At 37.0% G+C, this 23,636-nt stretch overlaps 1 protein-coding gene across 5 annotated transcripts in view; it reads left to right on the top strand.

The window, feature by feature from the left end:
• Positions 1-23,636, top strand: part of LOC131693393 (uncharacterized) — a 214,566-nt gene that overhangs the window by 155,258 nt on the left and 35,672 nt on the right. For all 5 annotated transcript variants that reach the window (XM_058981166.1, XM_058981165.1, XM_058981168.1 and 2 more), the window contains one exon: positions 5,533-5,645. In XM_058981166.1, coding sequence (XP_058837149.1) covers positions 5,533-5,645 — 113 coding nt within the window. The remainder of the gene's footprint in view (positions 1-5,532; positions 5,646-23,636) is intronic.

The raw sequence follows: 23,636 nt of genomic DNA, 5'->3' as shown, positions 1-23,636 counted from the left end.
TTGCTCACACGATTTTAAAGTAATCTGGAAAATGTTAGAGTAATAAGTAATCAAGTTTAGACCATACAAAAATGAAACAACCTTGGACGAAAAAAAAGGTTTCCGGAGAAATACATTCTGTGTTCCACGAATCACTGTCTAATAGCTTTGTAAAGACGGTGTATCCGCTACGCTCAACTAGCCTAACAAATGCAATAATATCCCCCCTCCTCTGACCTGATATTCGAAAATCTAAATCTAAACGTGCACTGTTTGATGCTTTTATTCTGTCACTGCATAATTTACAGTATGGTGGTAACCTCAGTTCCGTGGAGTAACATTGTTGCAATAAATAATTGCACTGGCATCGAACAATTACAACACGGGAGAAATGGAGGTTACCTGACAATGACAACCGGTGGGCAACAATCGTGCGTTTTGCTGTTCCTTTGCTCCACCGCTCGTTATAGTAGAACAGGACAGTGGAAAATGGTCACGCCTGACCTCGTAGTGCACGAGGAGTTCTTCTAATTGACTGCACGATATCTACAAAACTCGCGGTCGGTGTAGTTTAACGGCATTCACCTCTGGGGACGCTGCTGGTGGTTTGGTGTGATTTACTGTGATAGTATGTTTAGAGAAGGGGGTTGCAACGTTCAGAAAATTGCTTGAATAAGTCAACTCTTGTTCCGAAGAAATTTGAATTTCAGCTTTTTTTTGTTTGGTTCTTTTAATTGAAGCGGATTATTTCGTGATCTAAATATTTTATTTGTTTTTGAAGAAACTTTCATGTTTGTATGTTACTCGGGCTTTTTTGGTAGACAAGGACTTTTTTGAGAAAGAACGCATATTCAGCGCCATTTAAGAATAATAGCATAACAACGCTGTTTTTGGAGACACTCAGCTTTATAGACCTTATCATTTATGGTGCTTTTATTCACGATTTTTTTCAGTGTATTTTTAGCGAAAGCTAAACCAATGAAAGTCATAATCATCGCAGAATTCACATCTAAGTATATTTTTATTAATCAAGAATACCATTGAAAAAAGTTTATGCCATTAAACAAATATTCCATTATCACTTCTTTATTTTCTTGTTTAGTACTGAGAAAGGATCAGGGAAAGAAATAACCACCACAACATTATGTATTGGGTAGGCTGTCCCAAAAAAAATCGATGTTCGAAAAGTCATAGTGCTCAACCCTATAATGAAAAATAAGCATATTTTATAAACTTTTGTAAAACAAATAAATTTTCTAAAAAATCATTTAGAGGTTCCGCAAATGCAACTTATGAAAACTGGTCATTTTTGAGCAAAATTATCGTATATAAGTGGTTTTCGCAATTTTTTCAAAGCCCAATTATTTTTAAAACATTTTTTTTTATTTTTCTGTGGACCTTAGAGAATAAATCCCATTTAAAATTTGTTTACAAAAAGTGTTTATATTAATGATAGAACCTCTTAATCATGGCGAAAAAAATATTTTTTAGTCAATTTTGAAGAAAATCCAAACAAAACGAATATCAATAATTTTTTATTCAATGAACCAACAAATGTTGTGAAAATTCTTGGGAGATATAACATTTTTAATAAATGCTTTCAAACTATGAAATTTTGCTATATATTTAAAATTGACCAATATCTCAACCATAACTTGACCAGTGTAGGCATATTGGGTGTCATATAAAAAGGATTTCTCTCAATTTTACAAAACATTTTCATATGTGGAATTTACCATCTTATCCTAAGGTAGTTATTGAGAGATTTATGGGATTGTGCATGATCAACAACTTTTTCGAACAAGATAAGACCAATGATGCTATAACCTATATAACATTCACGATTGATTAGATTTATTTATTAATGTTAATGTATGCTAAGTCTTGTAATAAAACACTCAAATTGAAACCATTTCATATAAATTGTTTTATGAAGTTATTTTTAATTCTTATTTTGGGTGATAGTCAGTAATAATTTGTTTCTATCAGTGTCATTCTAGAGCAGTGGTTTCCAACCTTTTTCGTTCCACGTACCCCTTCCCGAATGTTGATCTCAATGATGTTCCCCTTTCTGAAAATAGTTTACCATCATTACCCTGTCAGAAAAAAACGATTTTCAATTGAATGAAAACCATAATTTCACAATCAGAAACCTGTTCCTGAGCACTCTCAGTAAGTATTTCAATTCTTGACACTCTGAAACAATATATAAAGACAAACATCCTACGGGAACGCAAGGATAAAAAGCTAAAATTTGTCCAGCAATTTCACCTCCTACAATTGTCTAATTTACCCCTGGGGTGAATTCACCCCTGTTTGAAAACCATGGACATAGAAGAACTCACTCTCTTCTAGCATCTGAACCGTACACCGAAAATAAAGTACCACAATCCGCACGCGATCATCCAAAAACCCACGGGAATATGCGAGACACACGGTTATAAAATCGAATTTATATACGCCATGTTACATACATGCTATCACACCCGACTTACGAATGCCTACGCGATCGAACACGTTAACGAACAAACGCTCGTTTCCTTCGCTATGATACACGCGATCGTGAAGTCCCTACGCCCGCACATATCGTAACCATACAATGAATATCACATTCCGAATCACATCATGCTGCAATTGGCCTTAAGCAGTGTTTTAGCGGGTGACATTTCCTGTCTCATCTACAATTATAATGAGTGATTCTGACGGGGAGCCCTTCCGAGACCCTAGCTTTACAGCTCCAGTAGGACAACTCTCGAAAAAATTCAAATGAAATACACGCATCGAGCCGTTTCGAATAACGAAATAAAAAACCTTTCTTCGCGAATTGTGTTAGGAACCTGGAAATATTTTTTTTTTGTCGAATGAACCAATAAAGATTTTGTAACGAAATCGGAACCCTGCTTGGGTGTTTATGCTCGGCCATTAGGCCGAAGGGCATTCGGACGAACGGCCATAGGCCCGAAATGTCAATAGACCAAATGAGTATTAGGTCGAATGGTCATTTGACAGAACTACACAAGGCCAAATAGAACAAAAAGAGTGATAAATAGAGAAGACTCCCGCTCCGTCGGGTTTAAACTATCTCATAACCCCTATTATAAGAGTAAATGAGTGAATTACAGGTTTGCGTGTTTTTTTGCGTCGAATTCACATAAGTTTAGTACGTTTGACAAATGACACAGCTATAGACGAAGGCAATTTGAATAACATATCGTATATATTACTATGAATATTCCACATACAGTATAATTTCGAAAAAACTGCAAAAAAATTATCTGAAATCGAGAGATCCTGGAAGTCCCACAGGATAAACTTGAGCTTCTCTTTATTCCTCTCTATTAAACATTCAACCTAATCTTGATTCGGTTGCATGGCCTTCGGTATAACGTCTCTATCTAGTCAATTCGGCCTAACGTCCATTCGTACTAATTTCCATTATACCTAATAGCCATTTGGCCGAATGACCTTCGATCTAGTGATCTTGCTAACAGCCTTCGGCCTAATGGCCGGACACCTGCGCATAAACATCAATCTTTCTTTGTCACTAAAGGCCGTGGACGTTGAAGCTTTAAACTTCCAACCACATCCAAAGCCGATATTCCTTTTTGTTTGCAGAATGATTGATTTTACATCCATCTGGTGACGGGTTCTCAAAACGCTCCTTACTTTATATCTTAGTCACATCATTTGTCGCTTGAACATCAACATTTTCTTCATTCTACTGCTTTTTCGAATTATAAAGCACAAATAATGCACTTAATGATAAAAAATAGTTTTTGCCAAAATTTTTCACCACTAAGGAGAAATATAGCATAGTGCTTATTACACTGGCTTGCTAAGCCAAACCAAGTTTCGATTGCATTAATTCTCATCAGTTTAATCAGAATTCGTTTTTTGGATGTGGCGTCTATCCCACGCTAGCTTATTTTTGCCACCAAGTTAGTGTCAGATTCTGATGAGACGAAGTCGAAACACAAATTCTAGAACTAATTCAGACAAGATGCAAACCCACCGAATATCCGAATGAAATGTTAACAGATCACGTGATTCGTACCAAGTACATATATCTTTGATGATACGACATGGCATACAAACTGAATGAGTAATTCTTGTTATATGACATGCAATTCTTTTGAACAATGTCCGACCTATGCTTTTCACAGTCAAGTCAACATTAAGTACAGTTAGTGTTTGCGTTTGTGAAGATACTCGGACTTACTGCCTCGTATACACATACTGCACTGATTTAAGTAACCCCGGCAGGATCTGGACTTTCGCCAGATTATGCTGTGGGAGCAATGAGAGTGCATCCTATTTGTTTTCCGGCCATTTGAAAAAAGCACACACTCGCATCATGCTCGTATGCATATGAATAGAGACTGCCTGCGCTACCCATCCAGCCATCCGTTCATTTTTTCTTCCTTTCGTCGAACGACACATATCCAGCTGTTTTTTGTAATGCAGATTTTATGCAGACGTTTATAATAATCCTTTTCCTGGATGCTGGAAGCTGTTTTGTTTGCCAAATGAAATGAAGAGCTTTTGAGCTTCAGAACTTGAAAGTGAAATGGTTGTTGACGGAAGCTAAGTGATGAAGAATGTCTGCGCCGGGTAAGCAGTTAGACGTTTACTTTCGGAAGTTTGATAGTTTTGATAACAAACAATATCACTATTTTTAATGAAATTGTTTATTCGAACGAATGACCCAGTTTAATTCGGGATATATGAATTTGAACGACGTGTAATGTTATATAACAAAAATACATCTTTTAGTTTTCTTTATTTGGTGTTTTTTGGTGACCGTCTGTGAGGTGATTTTTTTTACAATAACGACCATTCTAAGATATTTATTCATATTCATATTTATTCATCATTCATAAGATATTTATTCATAAAAAAATCCTAACTATTGTGACTATGTGTTCCTGAAGCTCGATATTTACCACTCGGGAAATGGAATTCGTGAATACTCGTTTACAATATGAAATTACCGACATGATAGTCGTTTTCAATTTCTGGCATAGATATATCCATATCGTTCCTGTACAACACTCACTGAACGCATCTAAAAACACTGGAAACTGCAGTCTAGCCCAGTTCAAACATATAATTTTGTTCATCTGAATTAGTTGATGATTTACATAAAACCGCACTCGCTGCCAGTGTATGTAATTATTTGCCGTTACTCATCATGATGCCGGCTCTGTTGCCAGCAACTGCTGGAGCTAGGGCAAACAGAAATTCTTCATCTTTGCTCTTGTAGTAACAATTATTCATTTACATGCGGACAATAGCAACGATAACGATAATTTGCTATTTCCATCAATGCATCGGCCAATCGTCCATTATATAGGGTTTGCAGGTGAATCTATTCTTTCAACCTCGAGCACGAGGTAGAAGATTTGTGTTCTCTAATTAGATTACAGTCCCAGGTACAAATGAGAGAAAGATTGGCTGGTAAACGCTTGTTTAAATTGTGTATTCGTATATAATTAATTAGCAACTTTGACCTGCATTCATGGCTAATTAAATGTTTTCGTTGATTACTTTCAGATATCGCATCAGATGAATCAAGTGTGCAGTTCGATACTCAACTCAACCTTTCAGAAGCTGCAAACACAGATGCTGAATCGTTTTCAGATTGTCAAAGCTAAAATGCCACGCAGGTAATTGTTTAAATTCATGAGTATCGAAAAATTTTAGTTGAAACCAAGGGAATCTATGAGATGTACACATAGCGACTTAGAACGCAGAGTACCGTGTGCAAATGACGTAATTTTTTTGGAAATTTTCAAAACTCAACTACCCTCGTATCATTTGGTCACAAATTTAGCTCCTTCTTGGAAATAACTTAGTTTATAGGAGGCAAGGATAGCGTAGTTGATAAGTCGATTGCTTTGTACGCAGCTCACGTACCTGTGTTCAACTCGATTCTATCACATTCGCCCGAAAGCCATTTACCCGAATGACATTTGCCCCAAAGTCACATAAACCCGAATGTCATTCACCCGAATGCCACGAACACCCGAAAGACATTCGCCCGAATGCAACATAAACCCGAATGCCATTCGCCAGAATTTCATATATCCGAAAAACATCGAAATGTCAATCGAAAAAATTTAATTTATTAAGCTGAAATACAAATTTTATTACAAATGGATAAAATTTGGAATCCTTACTTCAAATTGCCATATCTCAATGGTTTGTTGTCCGATTCAAGTTATTTTTTCATTATTGAACAGGTAGACGATTCATGAATAATTTTCATTGAGAAGATTATAAAATAGAGTTGTCTACTTCAAACAATATACAACATAATCATCCTCAACTATGTATTATCATTATTTAGTGAATATATTTGTATTCAAAACGACGACCTATCAATTTCTATACATTAGTTGAATGCAACAAACGTAAACTACAAATCATGAAAAAATAAAATCATAAATTCAATACTTATATTCAAAAATATGAAGGTATTTGCTGATTCAAATCAATTTATCTTATGGTACGGTTTATGTTGGAAATTTTGTACAATCGTCATTCGTTGGTTGGATTGGCAGATGTTAAAACTGGTCAAAGGGGATGTTATCAAGACAAATTCATATATTCACGTCTCTAACTATTGTCAGTTTTATTGTCGAATTGAATTTAACATGAGAATTTGACATTCAGATATTTTTTAGTTCGATAATGGACCAACTAGCGGAGGTCCAGCTGAAAAGCGGCCCCTTCTAAAAATTGAGCGACCAGCGAATCATAACTGTGTTAGTTTTAACATTTCATATATTCACTATTCGCAGTATACAGCAATTGCAATTAACTAGTGTATACAAATGGATAAGCCGCTATTTTCAATACAAAAATGTTCACTAAATAATGATAATACATATAGTTGAGGTCAATTACATTGTCTATTTGTTATGTAGCCAACACTATTTTATATTCTTAATGAAAATTATCGATGAAACGTCTACCTGTTCAATAATGAAAAAATAATTAGAATCAGTCAACCAACCATTGAGATTTGGCCTTATGAAGTAAAGATTCCAACTTTTATCGTTTTTTTCAATTACACATTATATTTATCGTTAGGTAGACAAGCCTATTTTCATATTTTTCAGTGCACCATATAAATAGCACCTTTTGTACATTATATTTATGTAATTAAATGGTAAGATTTTCCTTTTAAAACCGCGACAAGTATAAACGATACAGTCTACTTTCTACTTCTGCCCAAGTCAGACGTACAATCGAACCAAGTGAACAAAAACTAGCAACCTCTCGATCTAGTGCGCATTGTCTCGAGAACAAAGGAAACTTTTAATTTATTCTTGCCATCATGAGTAAAGTTGACGAAAAATCTCTGCTCCGACCCAACGCAGCGGCCGTTGACTTTAAATTCTGTTCAATAAGATTGAGTTTTCGTGAAGTGGAATACATGCTGAAGGTGAAGATGCAGCTTAAGCTCAAGGAGGTTATGTATCTACAGTATCATCATCTCCGTAATGTCGTACTCATATCATTCAACACGTTAGCACAAGCCGAACGTTTCGTTTTGCAGAACAACTTAAAGCACGTGGCTGAAAGTGATAAAGTTGGAATTAAGATTCCCGTGTATATAGAAAAAGACTATGTAGATGTAAAGTTACATGACCTATCACCACGTACCCCTCCTGATCTAATCGCAAAATACATGTCGCAATACGGCGAAGTAGAATCAGTTACACGTGATACGTGGAGAAATTTCTTCCCGGGTACACCTAACGGTGTTCTTGTGGTGAGGATGCGGATCGAAAAACCTATCCCCTCCCACTTGACTATAAAACTCAAAACCCACGAAGCTACTATTAATCAAACTACGTTTTGCACCCATGAGGGGCAAACTCCCACGTGCAAGTATTGTAATCAAACAGCACACCACGGACAACCTTGCGCGGAAGATACAGAGGAGAATGCATCTCTACCGTTTGCCAACGAATCCACGGTAAACCAACCCAAAAAAGAGTTTTCAATACCAATACCTGAACCACAAACGGTTGCCAAATTTGTGGCAGCTGTTCAGTCCATATTGACAACTGCCAAAGCAGCATCCAGCACCTCAGAAACCACTGTAAGCTACATCGGTGATGAAGATAATAGCAATGACGACGGATTTACATTGGTCACCCGTAAGTACAAGAAGCAGAAAAGAACATCTGGTCGCGAGTACCAAGGCATTTTTAACGATGATGACCTTGATGTGGAGGACAGGAGAGAATTAAATGGTCCCCATAACGCAGTAGGCGAGCCGCGAAAGAAGGTCTCCGCTCGCAATAAAAAGTTGCGTGCACGAGATCCAACGGACAATCAATAATATTTGTTTTATTTTTATTTTTTTACATATTGTAAACACAAAAGATTCACGGCTCCGTTAAGCTACCGCTATGAGCCGTGACAAATAAACGAAATAAAAAAAAGTATAAACGATATAAATAGTCAATGGACAACCATGGATTCACGCTTGAAGTCTGGTAGAAAACACATCTATGACAACCAAATAAGTAAATTTTTTTTTGTTAATGAAGATCAGACCAAACCTGTGGGTGTTTGCTGGTAGCCTTATGAAACGTGTCATAAAACTTCAAATCGCCATATTTCTCGAATCTCTCGATGGATCATTTTGAAATTCTCTGAGAAGATACTGTCTCTTTTGAATGCCGTATGCCGAATTTATGGTCATTTTTACATTTCTTATAAAAGAAATGTATAGAATTCGCTCAAACTTTCAAGATTTTTTCCGAGGCCCGGAGGGCCGAGTCTTATATACCAATCGACTTCAGGTCAATAGTATCTTCGGAGAATTTAATGGAGGCAATATGCCCTTTCTTTTGGTATTGTGCTTTTGCTGATTAATCCCCCTATGAGTGAGATATTTTCACAAATTTTCTTGGAAGTGATTATATCGAAATGATGCCTTCAGCAAATTTGTAGCTCTTACTTTTGCGAATAACTTTACTGAAGACTTCGAATATCTATTTTGAATACTTTAAAAGTTATGGCTTGTTGTTTGTGGATTACTCTTTGTCGCCTATTTATTGTTCAATACAGTAATAATCCATTGAAATAAGCCAAACATTATTTCGATAAAACGAATTTTGTATTTCATTTTTCTATCTACAACCGCTAGAAATAATCACCGAACACTTCCAAGTTGTCTGGAAGGAACTTGATAACTTATCAGTGCAAAAATGTTCATTTGTGCGAACCTTCTGACTGCAATGTGACCTCTGTTAATCAGAGATGGCTGGATCGATTTGCACAAAGTTTGTCTCAAATGAAAGGTACAACCTTCCCATCGGCTGCAATTGATTTTTTTATTGATTGGACTTCCGGTTCCGGAGTTACGAGTTGAAGAGTGCAAGCACACAGCAAATTCCCATATAAACTGAAATGAAAAATTTTCAAAATCAAATTTGTATTTTTGATGCCAAATGACTTTATAATGCATGAAACTCGAAAAAAATAATGTTTGACAAAAATTGATTTTTTTGGGACATTTTTGCCTTTCTCATATAGAAAGGTTATCCAATCACTCTAAAAATCGTCAGTCATACCGGCCCGGAGGGAGTATGCAGTAAGTGGTTGCTACTTTAAAATTAAAACTAGTTTAAAATTTCTTAACAAGTTGAAAATTTTCGGCAGGACCCGAACCTCCCGGATCTTACTATGTGATACTGAAACATCGCTTGAAACCAGCGGCGGTCAGTATCTCAAGATCGTGGCTGTCGATCCATTGTACGTATGTGCAAATCGAACTGAACATGTAATATTTAATTCCACCATTGTATTGAACATAACCAGCCATGGAATCGTAGTCTGGACAAATGAGAAAAGCACAATTGCACCACTAGGTGGATTAAAACAGGTTTTCATTTTGGGAATGCGTCGAGTTGAGACGAAAACGTAATATGATTAATATCGAGGATAACACTTTCCGAATGTAGAGAGAAATTTATGAGAAATGGCGATTTCCATTCGACTCTAGCAGGTTCTGATCGATTTTGATGAGAATTTGATTTTTGTTGTATGACCAATTATATGTATAGGTCAAATGTTCAAAGACAGTAATTTAAGGTCAAGATAACATCATTTTGAAACCGCCAATTTCGGAGGGTTAGTATCTTCGATGAGTTTTACAAACGTTAAACAGCGCATCATTTGATAAAATAATTTTGACGGTATATCGTCCAAGAAGTATTTATGGTGAATTTTCTCATGAAATTCATGACTACAATAAAGTCTCAACAAATTCGCTAAAAACACGAACTCTGTTACTATTTTTTGAAAAATTAATTCTGCATAATTTTAAAACTTCAAAAATTACGGTTTCGGAATTATGCCGTTTGGACAGTAAGATCGATTTTCACCAAACCCCCACCAATTGTAAAATTGGTATTGTAAACAAAATGTAAGGGTGATACTTCAATGCTGATAGGTGGGACCGAAAAAGTAAACAATCGTCAAAGGGGCGATACTATCATTTTGTCAATTTCAATAGCAAACACAAATTTTAATTTAATAATTTCAAATACTTCATAAAGTTTTGGGTTTCGATCACTGAATCATGCAATCTAGGATGTAAAAAACACAATATTTCTTCAATAGGAAATAAAACCAAGTCTGGAAATATTCTCTGTTGATTTTCTTTGAATGGTGTCACTGCTAGTATCGCTTTTTTCCAGAAAAAGCGTTGATATTTAGGTCTCAGGCGCGTTGAAAATTTGAGTAAAGTATAAACTTCATTCCTATTCAAAAAAAAATTCGATTTTTTGGCTCAGTACAATATACATATACCCTTTAGGAAAATTCAGTTTTCCCACCACAATGCATTGATTGAGGAATTTAGATATTTTATTAACAGAGCATTAGCAATAATTCGTTTGTATGTCTATTTTATGGGCCACTTTTTCGCTTTCCCATTGATTTGGTTTGAGATTTCTAGCACTGATGTTGTCCTATGCTGATTTGAGCGATTCTCTGTGTCCTGCCACAATCCCATGTAGTATGTGTTATCAAAAACATCGCGAAGCATCAAGTTCTAAATGTTCTCAAACGATATAATATCCGAAGAGAGTGATAAGAGTTATAAGAAATGTCTCATCACACTGTTAGGTGGATTAAAAGCGTTTTTTCTGTTAATAACGGTTTTAGTAACGCCGTGGTAACTGCTTTAAAACACCATAGAATTTAGGATTTCTGCGGCTTAACAAACCGTTCCATTTATTGTGCCAGCCTTTCACATTATTGGTGGTCCTAGGAATCTTTTTCGCTACATTTTCGAAAACGGACGGGGGGAAAGAGCGGTCATCGAGAAAATTTTTGTTAGGCTACCGAAAATACAATTTTTACTAATGTAATCCAAAAAATCATCGAGAACCTTTGGATATTTTTTCCTCAATTCTTCGAGTGCCATTGAAATACCTTGATGGGGCAAGAAAGCCAAGGCAACAACTTGTTTGTAAATGAGTTGTATTCGGTGAGCTTCCGAATCTAAGGATTCGTTCACGTTTGAAAGAAGCAATCAATCCCTAATTGTGAGTAAAGAGCTGCTCTTGTTTAAAAGATGGAATCAATCCCTAAGTGTGAGTAAACCGGTCAAACGAGTGGATCACCAGTTTGACTTCTATCACTAAAGTCTCTAAACTAGACAATTTCCGATTTTATATTATGCTTGGGTTAATGACATTCGGGCGAGTGGTCCATTTGGGTTAACCCTCTAGTTCCCAACACCGCCTCTAGGCGGTCTCTATAAAAATCTAAATAAAACTACTAAAACATGATTGTATGTTGTCATCCGCACTAGCATTTCTTCCCAACGCTTACACCTTTCATACACATACATTATTTAAATATTCGTAGCTTTCTGTCAAAGGCAATTGAAACTCAAAGTTGAAAACTCGAGGAAAACGTGGAAAAAATTATTGTGTGTTTAATGGTAAAAAAAAAAAATTCTTTAAAATTTTTTTAACTATTTTTGGAAATTTCAAAAACTAAAAAAAATATTTTTGAGTAGCCTGTTACTAGCATTTCACTGTAGATGTGAATTGGTTTAGTGGAATAATTCGGAAGTTTAGGTTTTTTGGTAAAATACTTTGCCCGCCTAGAGGCGGTGTTGGGCACCCGAGCAAATTTTTTTTCAGTCTTTAGTGATTACTTATCGTTCCGAAACTAGCATTATGTGCAATTTTAGCTGAAAAGAAGTTTTTAAAAACTTTGGGTGAATGTTGTTGTTAGAATATGGATAATATCTATATATATATATATTGGATATTCTTATCATTTAATAATATTTAGGGGAGTCTGGGACTGGCGGAATATTTTTTCTCCTTTTGTATTAGACATATGGTGCTGTCTCTAGTTCTGCACTTCGAGTACTGTTTAATCCATTCTCCAATGTGTTTATGTTTCAATAAATTCTGTTTCGTACACGTTGTAAGTGATATTGAGTTTTCGAGCGTATTAGAGTGAAGAGCCTACTTTAGTCGTATTAGGAAGGGTGCCTCACCATTTCATTAATTACTCGGAATACAATTGATGCAATACGTGTGAACCAATATGGCACCAATATCTTTGCTTTCTTCTTATGAACCATTATGATATCAAAAATCGCCATTTGAACCAATACGTTGAACAAAGATGGCTAACGCAGTGCGAACCAATGAAAAATCCATTACTTTCAAGAATTTTTAACATTATTTTCGTTTTTCTCATCACGAAGCCCACCTCCAAAAGTTTTTTCAAGCCAAAAAAAAAAAATTGGGGTTAATGACATTCGGGTAAATGGTCCATTCTGGTAAATGGTTTTCGGGCGAACGTCATTCGGGTAAATGGCTTCCGTCGAATTTCATTCGGGCGAATGTGATAGAACCGTTCAACTCCCCTCAAATTATCAAAACATAGAATTAGAAATCTCTAACCCGACAAAAATCGGATGACCCTAAGGTTGAAACCCTTATTATTAATTAATTATTATTAAACAAACTAATAATTTCTCTTGTTGGGGAATTCGTTCTTTACCTAAAACATGCTTTTATTGGAGCTTTCGTACAACAATTTGAAGTTTTTTCGAATATTTTATCTTTCACCTACTATTTTATTTATTAACGAAGAACGATATTAATGTGAAGCGTTCCTCAACACCGAAAAAAGAAACGTTTTAAACGTTTTCCAAAATATCCCACAGATTCGTTTCTGATTGGCTATCGCTCACATCATGTAAACGCCAGTTATAAATTTATTGAACTCAAAATAGATTTGAATTCAAAGTGCGACGCTTCGGCTATGTCTCAGACATTACCCACTCATCTCATTCTCAAAAGGCTGAGTTGAATGAAAATGCATAATCGGAGCAATAATTCCGACTACGAAAAAATATCCTTTATGAATATAGCAAGACAAAATAAATAGTTTCTCGAGCTTGCGGCTTTTTCGAAACAAAATTTAGTATCGCACTTTGAGGTAAAAATTGCACTCGAATTTAAGTTTTAAACAGTGAATTCCAGTGGCTTTGTGTTTTCGACGAAAAAATGAAAATATGAAAATATAATTACCAGACATCAAAATTCCACGACCTACTGATTTCAAGATTTACTGTTGTCAAATAGAATAGATTAATACATTTTTTTCAACTAAATTTCGAATATTCCCCTCCCCTAGGTTGACGGGTTTTACGGTATTGCAAACATCATCAAGTGTATTTGTGCATATTTTAAAACAGCTCTGACATACAATTGATTTAAGATGGTTATTGCATTACACGTCGATAATGGTGCGTCGAGGAGACCGATAGGGCTTATGAGCGTTTTTTATGTTTTATGTTTTTCATACTCCGCACCAGTCCAAACTAACGGTCAGCCAACAGCCTGTGCACACTGGCGTGGCCGATTGACGGGTCACTGTTTGCAAACATTGTTCAACAACTTCATGGCAGTGTTTGTGTCGATTTATCTGGCGACTTCGTCAACGTGCGCAGGCAAATTTAACAAAAAATATAAGTTGAACCCTATTAGTTGTATTGTGTTGTAATAATTGTAGCTTGTAGTACTAGCTGGATCAGGGAATGGATAAAGAACTGGCGTATATGATAGAATAGTGGTTAATCATTCCTAGGATTCCTTGGTCTCTTTTTACCGGTGCTCAATCCGTGCATTCAATTCGATTCATTCGGGAAGATCGGATTGGACAAATTAAGGTTCTATTAATTTACCGAAGCACGTGAATCATCCAGGCAGAAATGTGAACTAGTTCCAATACATCCAATATAATAAACATATGTTTTCACGAAAAAAACTTTAAAGAAAAGTTGCTCTGGACCTCCCGACGGATTCAGAGATGCTGATTTTTTTGCATAAAGTTGTTGAAAAAAGACACCGTTTTAAAACGCCTATTTACACCCTAGGCCACAACGATACATAATTACTAGCTGTTCGAATTAACTGTATAAACTTCTCATCATCGCAGTGCAGCAGTGATCATAAGTGGAACATCATGTAGACGTTGGTATGTGTTATTCAAGTTATCCCTACACTGTGTAGCCAACAATGTGTAGCTATGGGGCTCGAAGTTGTATTGCATAAGTATTTGGTTGGTTGAACAGTAACGAATCATTTAGCGAAAAAATAGATGCTTTTACGCTCCCGAAGATTCGTTTTGGGGTGTATACACGAAAATTTGATGACTGAACCGCAGCAAAACTTCAGCGAATTTCCATCAGCTGAAAACATTACAGTTAGGCGACCACCGCCGGTCCTAGGATGTATATATCATGAAATGAACCATTTGACAGTTTGAAAACCAAACATATTCTCAATTTATTACATTTCTGAATTATACAAAAATATTGAGTGTTTAATTGGATATCAAAGAACTCGCTTGGACACTCGCTTATCGTCACAGATGAAACAATAGAATAGTTATCCCAAATTTAAGAACCACCATTAAAGCACGTTATCTCATCGCACCACTTCTATAAAGTGAGGATTAACTAATGTCATTTGTTTGATGCTTGACGATGACACTTGTGAGACCGGTGCCGGCGAAAATTGAACATGTTGAGAAGTTCTCAAAGGCATCTCACGAACCACTCGTATATACTATAGCTATAGCATTGAGAACCTAAGGGTAGTAATTGGAGGTCCTTTTCCGTATAGCCCTACAGATAGGGAAAAGCAATCCGAATGCTAGCGTGTACGGACGACATCCGATGCTCGATGTTTGAGCTCGGTGAACATTTGTAGGAAAAGGTGAATTTTTTGCCTCCTGCAATTTTTCCTGAGGCCTTCCGGTGTGTGTCGTGTGGATGGGTCTCTATAGATGTTAAAGCAAAAGAAATGTGATGATCCTCTTGGTTGATTTATTCAAAGTTGAAATTGTTTCGAAAACTCATCCAATCAGAGCTTGCTTGCAAATACGATGTCAGAAGTAAGGAGTGGAAAATCTGTATAGACTCGGAGTGTAAATCGGATTTCCATGTTGTTTTTATAAATTGGTTTGCCATCGTCTGAATATTGAATGTGTTGGTCGACCAATGACATAACACGGTTTCTCTATGTCGTTTGATTTTTCCACCAGTATGTGATACAGCAGAAAATTGCAGGCAAGGAATATGGAATGGAAATCTCAACTCGCTTATAACTAGTATTCACGATAGTTGTTACATCCTAATCAGTAATTCCACTAACAATGTCGAGCTGCAAGCGTCGTGAGGAGGGTAGGTTGTTGAGATAGAGCATAAAGATTCAATAGCTATATTAGTTTTATTGTCTTGTCCCACGATACTTTTATGTTACCTTTTTCAACCAATCAATTTCTGTACAGCAACGAAGCGCATAAAATGCCTGAAAGCAAGCTATACAAACACCCAAGAGCGAACTGGGCGGATGAAAGGATCTGCACGACATTGTGTCACTCTTTTCAAGGCATAGCTAGCGGTAGCCATCCAAAGTTTACTCCGTCAGGCTGAAGGTTGAAAGAGGACCGTTTTCCCCCCACATTCAGTATCCAAAACCTTCTTCTGTAACCTTTCAATCCTCTCATCTCTACCAACAAACCTACACCGTTTCGACAGTATTGAATAAGGATCCTTATTATTCTATTTCTTCGTGTCTGGGAGGTGGACTTTTTCTTCGTCGTGTTCCTTCTCTTGTTGAAGGGTTTCCTTTGCGCTTTCTACATTTATTTGCTCCTGTTCTGCTGTATTCAAATCAGGAATTTATTTCAGGCACGCTTTTATCGACATTCACTCGATTCCGGAGATGTCTGAAATCTTCATTTCACTATTGTCATACTGTTGGTTTGTAGATCAGCTTCCGTTGAAAACTGTCGTCATCTGTCTAGGTTTGCCTGTACATGTAGTTTTTTTTCTACTGAAAAGTGCTGCAGTATTTATTTCTTCATCCGTTTCCTAACGATTCGTGAACCGGTCGGTGGTGGTTATGATACTGAATGGATGGATGGTTGAAGGAGCTTATTGACTAGTTAGTGGGTAACAATGTTATGAAAAAAGATCTGTCTTGGCTAATAATTTCTTCCCTTATCAATTTTGTACTAATTTTTTATCTGATAAACTTACAATTGTAACAAGTTTTTATTTGGCTACCAAGAGCCGTTCTTCTGACTTGGTACCGGTTGTAATCGATGCCGAAACAAGATGTGCTTATGACTGAAAGAAACGAAAACTTTCCGCATATCGCAAAAGTCAGAACCTCCGAAGTTTTATTATTGTTCCAATCAAATTATAATAAATTGCAAACTGATAAGAGATTTCATTTTACCTCGTAGTAAGTGCTGTAACTTTTCTGCCGCTTCATCCAGGAGTTTGTATTATAATAGGGCTATTGTTGGTCCCTTTAGGGAGGATAAAAAAAATGGTGAACTTTTTGCTGCAAACAACGAACCATTGGCAGTAATTTTCGTAGCAGGGCCTGCTGAGTAATAACGAGCTGTTCATGCAGGCGATAAATAAATTATTTTGATTTATTTTAAGTGTAGACTGCTAAACTCGAAGTGCTTTAGCATATTTTATGCCTATGGTTTGATACTTTTACGACCGTAAGTATTAACTTTAGTTAAATCAGATTAACTGTTTAAGCCGATTTAAATGTTTGGTAAACATCAACAAGTTCAAATTAAAGGCTGAGTCGATAATTATTGCGACGCTTTCAGACTTGCGTGTGTTTATACTTGACCGGACTGAACCAAATTTTGCCCAGTTTCACTTTAGAGTGTGTCCTTTACATCCACTTTGCAGTTGTCAGTGCGATTCTGGTTAAGACAAACCGTTCGCAAAAGGCTGTACTTCAACTACATGAAAAATCCTGGATTGTCGCATCACGCCTTGGGAAGAGCTTCCAGGAACAGATGACAGTGGACCACAAGTCAAAAGTTGGACGAAGATCGGGGACAACGTGTAAAAACCGATAGAACACTGATTGCTCATTTCAAGCGGAATCCGAAAATTTGAACATAGGCTTCAAAACTTGATGTTTTGCAGAGCCTCGTTCAGAGGACCAAAATACGATCGGGCTTGAAAACGTACAAGGCTTTTCAAATCAGTACGACATTACTAGGGTAACATTAACATTAACACCAGAAGAATGTTGCCAAAAACTCTACCCTACGCTAACCCAACGAAATACCGGTGCTGCGTCTTTGATAAACTGACCAACTCTGTGGAGTAACCCTTAAGTACCGTGCCATGATGCACAGATTGGTTCCATTCAATAATTTCCCTTTAGGAAGTATATTTTGCACAGATCTTTGTTCCATCAAACAAATTTGGAAGAAATAATGCTTGAACTATGGAAGCACCAACTGTTTTGGAGGTGTGGTGGTAAAAGATGTCTAAAAAAGTTGACAGTACTAGGGCATAGGGCTTAGTTGTGAATCGGGTTGTGTTTTTGTACTGACGTGTCTTCTGTCTACCATAAATAAGTAACTTTAATAGTATAATGAGCTATTTTCGCCATGTTTCTTTTATCACCCAACCCATTTCAAGTGTTGGTTAGATCAGCGTCTGCCATCTTTGTTCAACGCATTGAGTTGAATGGTAGGGCAACAATAGGGGCACTCAATTCGAGTTTTCGTTGCGCTCAAACAGGAGCATTTCACCGTTTTCAGGGCATTTATGTTCTTATCCTGGTTCTTAACAACGAAACAAAGCTGTTTCTATGAATACTATCGAGTGTACACCGAATAATTAATGAATTATTGAGGCACCCTCCATAATAGGATGAAAATAGGCACTTTAACTTATATCCAACTCAACTGTGCAAGTGAACGGAGACAGTTTTTTTGATTTTTATATCCGTCCAATAAAATTGTTTCGTGTAATCAGCATTGTGTAATCGTGTTTTGGAATAAATAAGTGTGAAAGTGAACATTCGTGTGTGCCGTGTTGTAATCCGAAAATTCGGTTAACATTTTGGTCAACGTTTCAGTTATCAATGTAGGGACGGTCAAAAACTGGAAATCGCAATTGCACTACTGCTGACTAATTGCATATCAGATGATATGAGGTTGTGCAGTCGGATTCACAAAGATCACATCACATTGCCATGTGATAATTGAGTTTACAGTCAGCAGACCTCAGTGAAGTTTCGAAAAGGTACGTGATTTTTAGAAATCACTGGGTACGATTATTCTAGAGACGTCTTTGTTTGGCGACACTTTTGTATATATTTCTCCAATAATTGCGGTGCTCGGACGAAGTCCAGGACTGGATTTTTTTCTCTTATCAAGCTTGTCGAAATTGACAGGGCGAGCTCAGGACCAACGAAATACATCGCAGCACCTGCCCTGGCCAATTCATCAGCCCATTAATTTCCAACAATACCGGAATATCTGGGCACCCAGACAAGGTAGATAGTGTTGACAATGCTTAGTTCTTCGATTTAGGTTCGGTTCGACCGTGATTTGTCCGAGCTAAGGGCCTTGATTGCAGCTTGACTATCGAAGCATAAGTTTATAACTTTGCCGAACAAGCTCTGTTGAAGGGCCGATTGCACTTCACAGGTAAAGGCGAAATTTTCTGCTTGGAATACACAGCCGTAGCGTGGTTCTTCAGCGCCCTTGGTGGAGTCTCAGTTGTGCGCGCCTTTGGTGTTCACTTTGGCTTTCTTATTCAGATCGACGTTCGCACAATAATTTAGTGTGTACTTGGAAAAGGCCCGCTTATTCTTACATATTTTGTGACTTCTCTTCACTTAGTTTATGAATCAAACAAGATTTTAGTCAAATAATTCATGTATTTGGTTTTTGACGTAAGTTCCAATACCCTATTTAGGACTTTTTTGGAGATTTTCAACGGGGAAAACAGATCGAAATGAAATCGATCGAAATGGTAAGTGAAGCGAAAGTAATTATGTTAAAAAATTCCCCCAGAGACAGTTTTCTAACCTGCAACCTTTGAAACTCCGGCTCAATGTACTAGCCCTTATGCTATTCCTAGGATATGGCGACGTCCCAGAAAGATCATATGATAATCGCACTTGCGACAGTGATCGTATCAATTTGGAAGTATAAAAACCTGTTTTAATCCACCTAGAGGTGCAATTGTGCCTTTCTCATTTCTCCAAACTATGATTTAATAGCTGGTTCGTACAATATAACTTTATGGAAATGTCTTTCATTCTTATTACACTTGGTAAGTATATATAAGAGCACCTTTTTGCATTCATCGCGGTATCGGTTTGAATCGGAGTTTTCTATGTGATCGACCTCCACAACCCGTAACTCCGGTGCTGGAAGTCGGATGGAGATGGAATTTAATATCAGTTTCTGGGGACGCCACACCTTTCATTTGAGACTAAGTTGAGCAAATCTAGCCATTTTTGAGAAACCAATATAACCGTTATTCTGACTTTGGATGCTTCCGGATCCGTCGATAGTGGCCAGTGTGGCCAAAGAGACTTTGAATGACTGTTGGGGACCTAGATCTACAAATTCAACAGTTGTGTTTACATTTTGGAAAAAAAATCACCTTTTTACATTCATCGCAGAATTCGTTAGAATCGGGATTTGCTGCGTGATCGTACGTATCACCCTGTAATTCAGGAACCAGAACTCGGATCCACACAAAATTCAACAGCAGCTGATGGACCTTTCATTTAAAATTAAGTTTGTCAAAATCGGTTCAGAAAATTCCGAGAAACCGATTTGGAAAAATCAACAAATTTTGTTTTGTAACCATACTCTTCAACTCGTAATTCGAAACAAGATGTCGGTTGAAAATGAAATTCAATAGCAACCTATGGGAATATTATACCTTTCATTTGAATCTTAGTTTGTAAAAATCGGTTCAGCCATCTCCGAGTAACCGATGTGGACATTTTGTTAACAAATCCGCACATACACACACATACATACACACATACACATACACACATACATACATACACACATACATACACACAGATATTTTGCGATCTCGGCGAACTGAGTCGAATGTTATATGAGACTCGGCCCTCCGGGCCTCGGTTAGAAAGTCGGTTTTTGGAGCAATTGCATAACCTTTCTATATAAGAAAGGCAAAAGAATAATATTTAATTAGCTTAATAAGCATGAGTTCAATGTTATCTTCATGTGATTATAATTTACGCAATACTCAACTGCATATTTTGCCTTCCATTTGAGACTTGGTTTGAGAAAATCGGTTCAGTCATCACCGATGAACCGATGTGACTTTAATTGTGGAATATGCCCGGAATTCCGGACTTCCGGAATCGTCGATAGTGGACAATATATTCAAAGAATGTTTGATTGGCAATCAGTGATCTAGATCTACGATTAGAAGTAATTTGGTGACCATTTCAATAGTTTTTAGCCTTTGAGGTATTACGATTGTACCGATTTATATGGGAAATTCCAGTGTATCCTTACTAACACCCCTGTAACTCCGGAAGCAAGAGTCAGAACCGAATGAAATTCAGCAGCAGTCAATGGCATTACTGTATCTTTCATTTGAAATTAAGTTCGTAAAAATCGGTAGAGAATTCGTTGTGGAATGGGTGTGATATTAGCTTAGGAACTTGGCGGGTTCCCCGAGGGCGACATGAACCGTCATAGGTGGCCAATGTGGTCAAAGCTGCTTTGATTGATCATTAGTGATCCAGACCCGCAAACTAGAGTAATGTTACATCAATTTTAATATGTTTTACATCATTTGAACATTATGGTGGTACCAGTTTATATGGGAATTTGCTGTGTGACCGCACTCTTCAACCCGTAACTCCGGAACCGGAAGTCGGATCAACTATAAATTCAATAGCAGCTTATGGGAGCGTTATACCTTTCAGATGAAACTAAGTTTGCGAAAATCGGTTCAGCCATCTCTGAGAAAATTGTGTGAGTTTAAATGACACACACACACATACACACACACATACACACACACATACATACACACACACAGACATTTGCCGATCTCGACGAACTGAATCGAATGGTGTATGATACTCGGCCCTCCGGGCCTCGGTTGAAAAGTCGATTTTTACAGTGATTGCATAGCCTTTCTTTATATGAGAAAGGCAAAAACATGAAAACTAATTTTGAGAATTTTTTTTTGAAAGCTACGCGTAAATTAATGCCATCAATGTGGGACACCAAAAGAACGGTGTCAAATGTTTGAAAGCGCTTGCCAGGGAGTATTTTTAGGAGACATCGTGAAAACAGTTAACGCTAGATGTTTAAAGGCGACAGACGGAGCATTTTTTTGGGGGACAGCATGCGCGGATCTATCTCACCATTTAAGTTTTACACTTTGCGTCAGGCTCTCGGCCCACATATAAACAGATTCATCTGTGGAAACACCCAGTGGTGAAATATATGTCGATAAAGATTCGTCATCGACGACTTCGATTTCCGTTCAAAGTCATACGCATTGATCTTGGTTAAACTCTCTCTGATCTTCTTACAGATCAAAGATAAGTATTTTAAAGATTTCGAAAAGGAATATTCATGCGTTACAGATATCTCGAATGTTGCTCAGATATGCTCAATTGAGTTCTCCTGTCTACAGCAAGCAAATGACATTTCTGGTGACGAGTCTTTTATGAAGGACTATCGCGTCTAGAGATTGACGGAGTGGTTATCGGTACCGATGGTCATTAGGGTGGCACAAATTTTAGAATTCAGTAGAACCGATCTAAAACTACTCGCTATACGATCTCAATCAACCATGCAAAATGTTGATTTGATAGGTTGCACTATATTTTAGCACAAACGGTTTAAAATTTGTATGTGATTTAACATGGATAAACGATCCACATTATTTAATATTTCGTAGACACGCTCCTATGTATTCTAATAATATTTGCTATGCTAATTTCGGTTGATACGAGTACCGTGTACAACTTCCCCGAAGAGTGTAACAGGCTGCGACTTCTGGTTAAAAAGTTATTCTTTATACAATACGTAAGTGTCTACATCGTTGGTGAAAATTGAATTTATCTGGATACTCTGGCTGATACCTCAATCAAGTTAACCGTGATATGCTAGTCATAAACCGAATTAGGCAGCTATCAATATAGGCGGTTTTATAGTTCAGATGCGAGCGTCATAAATAGACAATCTGAAGGATATGAGTTCGGTTCTATTTTTTTTATTTTCTTTGCTGCATGTAAAGCGGGAACTTTTTATGTAGAATTGTTAGTTTCAAATGAAGTAATAAGGGAGATCAAAACCGTTATTTCTGACGTGTTATTTTATTTTAGCAAAGTTATGTTCTAGCGTTATATTTACCATGCTACTCCAAACTTAATCCCTGGATGATTCGCTCAAAAGTTTTGGTTACAATCAAATCGTGCTTCATTGTCGGAGACACTCTTGCTGGCCTATAGTGACAGATATTGCCCGGCTTACTCAATTAACCTACCTTCAGTTTACGGGGCACTCTATAGCAGTTCCAGTTCCAGCTCCACAGGGATGTGGTGAACATCAGTTGAGCTTCAAAACAACGGGAATCTTTCCCGCATCAGTCTCGTTTCAATTTTAATTTGCTCAACGTATATTATTGCACACAAAAAAATACATAAAAATAATTCTGTTACAATTCGATCCCAAGTCCTTTAGATCACATGTTTCAGATGATACCATCTGGACTATATTTCCGCTTTACACCAACAGTATAACTGGTGACCACAACAAATACGTCAAGGTTCACTTGATTGAAGGTTTAGCTCGCCGGGTAGCCAGAGACACACTATTTTCATAACTTTTAGGGCAACGAAAGTTTAATTTTGCAATAACTCATGAACCAGTTGTCATAGCTATGAACTGACTTTAGAAGTAGTTGTTCTTTTTGACTGAATCTATAGAATGTAGTATACAATATATTTTTCAGGGGCACCAGGCGGCATATTTATGAATTTAATGAAAATGTTTTATTTTCTCATAGTAAACTCCATACATACTTAGAATCATTTGTGCTAAAACATGCTCCAACAGATTTGATTCAGATTTAGCATAGGAGTTCGTTGAAGGATTAGGAATTTTTCTAACTTGGTTCTGCAGTATTAAATTTTTTCATACATCCTCGTGCCACCCTAATGGTCATGCGAGGGTTGAATGGGGTTGGCTGCATCACGGACCCCTTTATCCAGTGAGTGAAGATTTTGAAA

This window comes from Topomyia yanbarensis, chromosome 3, assembly GCF_030247195.1.
Source record: "Topomyia yanbarensis strain Yona2022 chromosome 3, ASM3024719v1, whole genome shotgun sequence".
NCBI lineage: Eukaryota > Metazoa > Arthropoda > Insecta > Diptera > Culicidae > Topomyia > Topomyia yanbarensis.
Note: the sequence above shows the minus strand (reverse complement) of the source record. Positions and strands in the feature narration are given on the sequence as shown.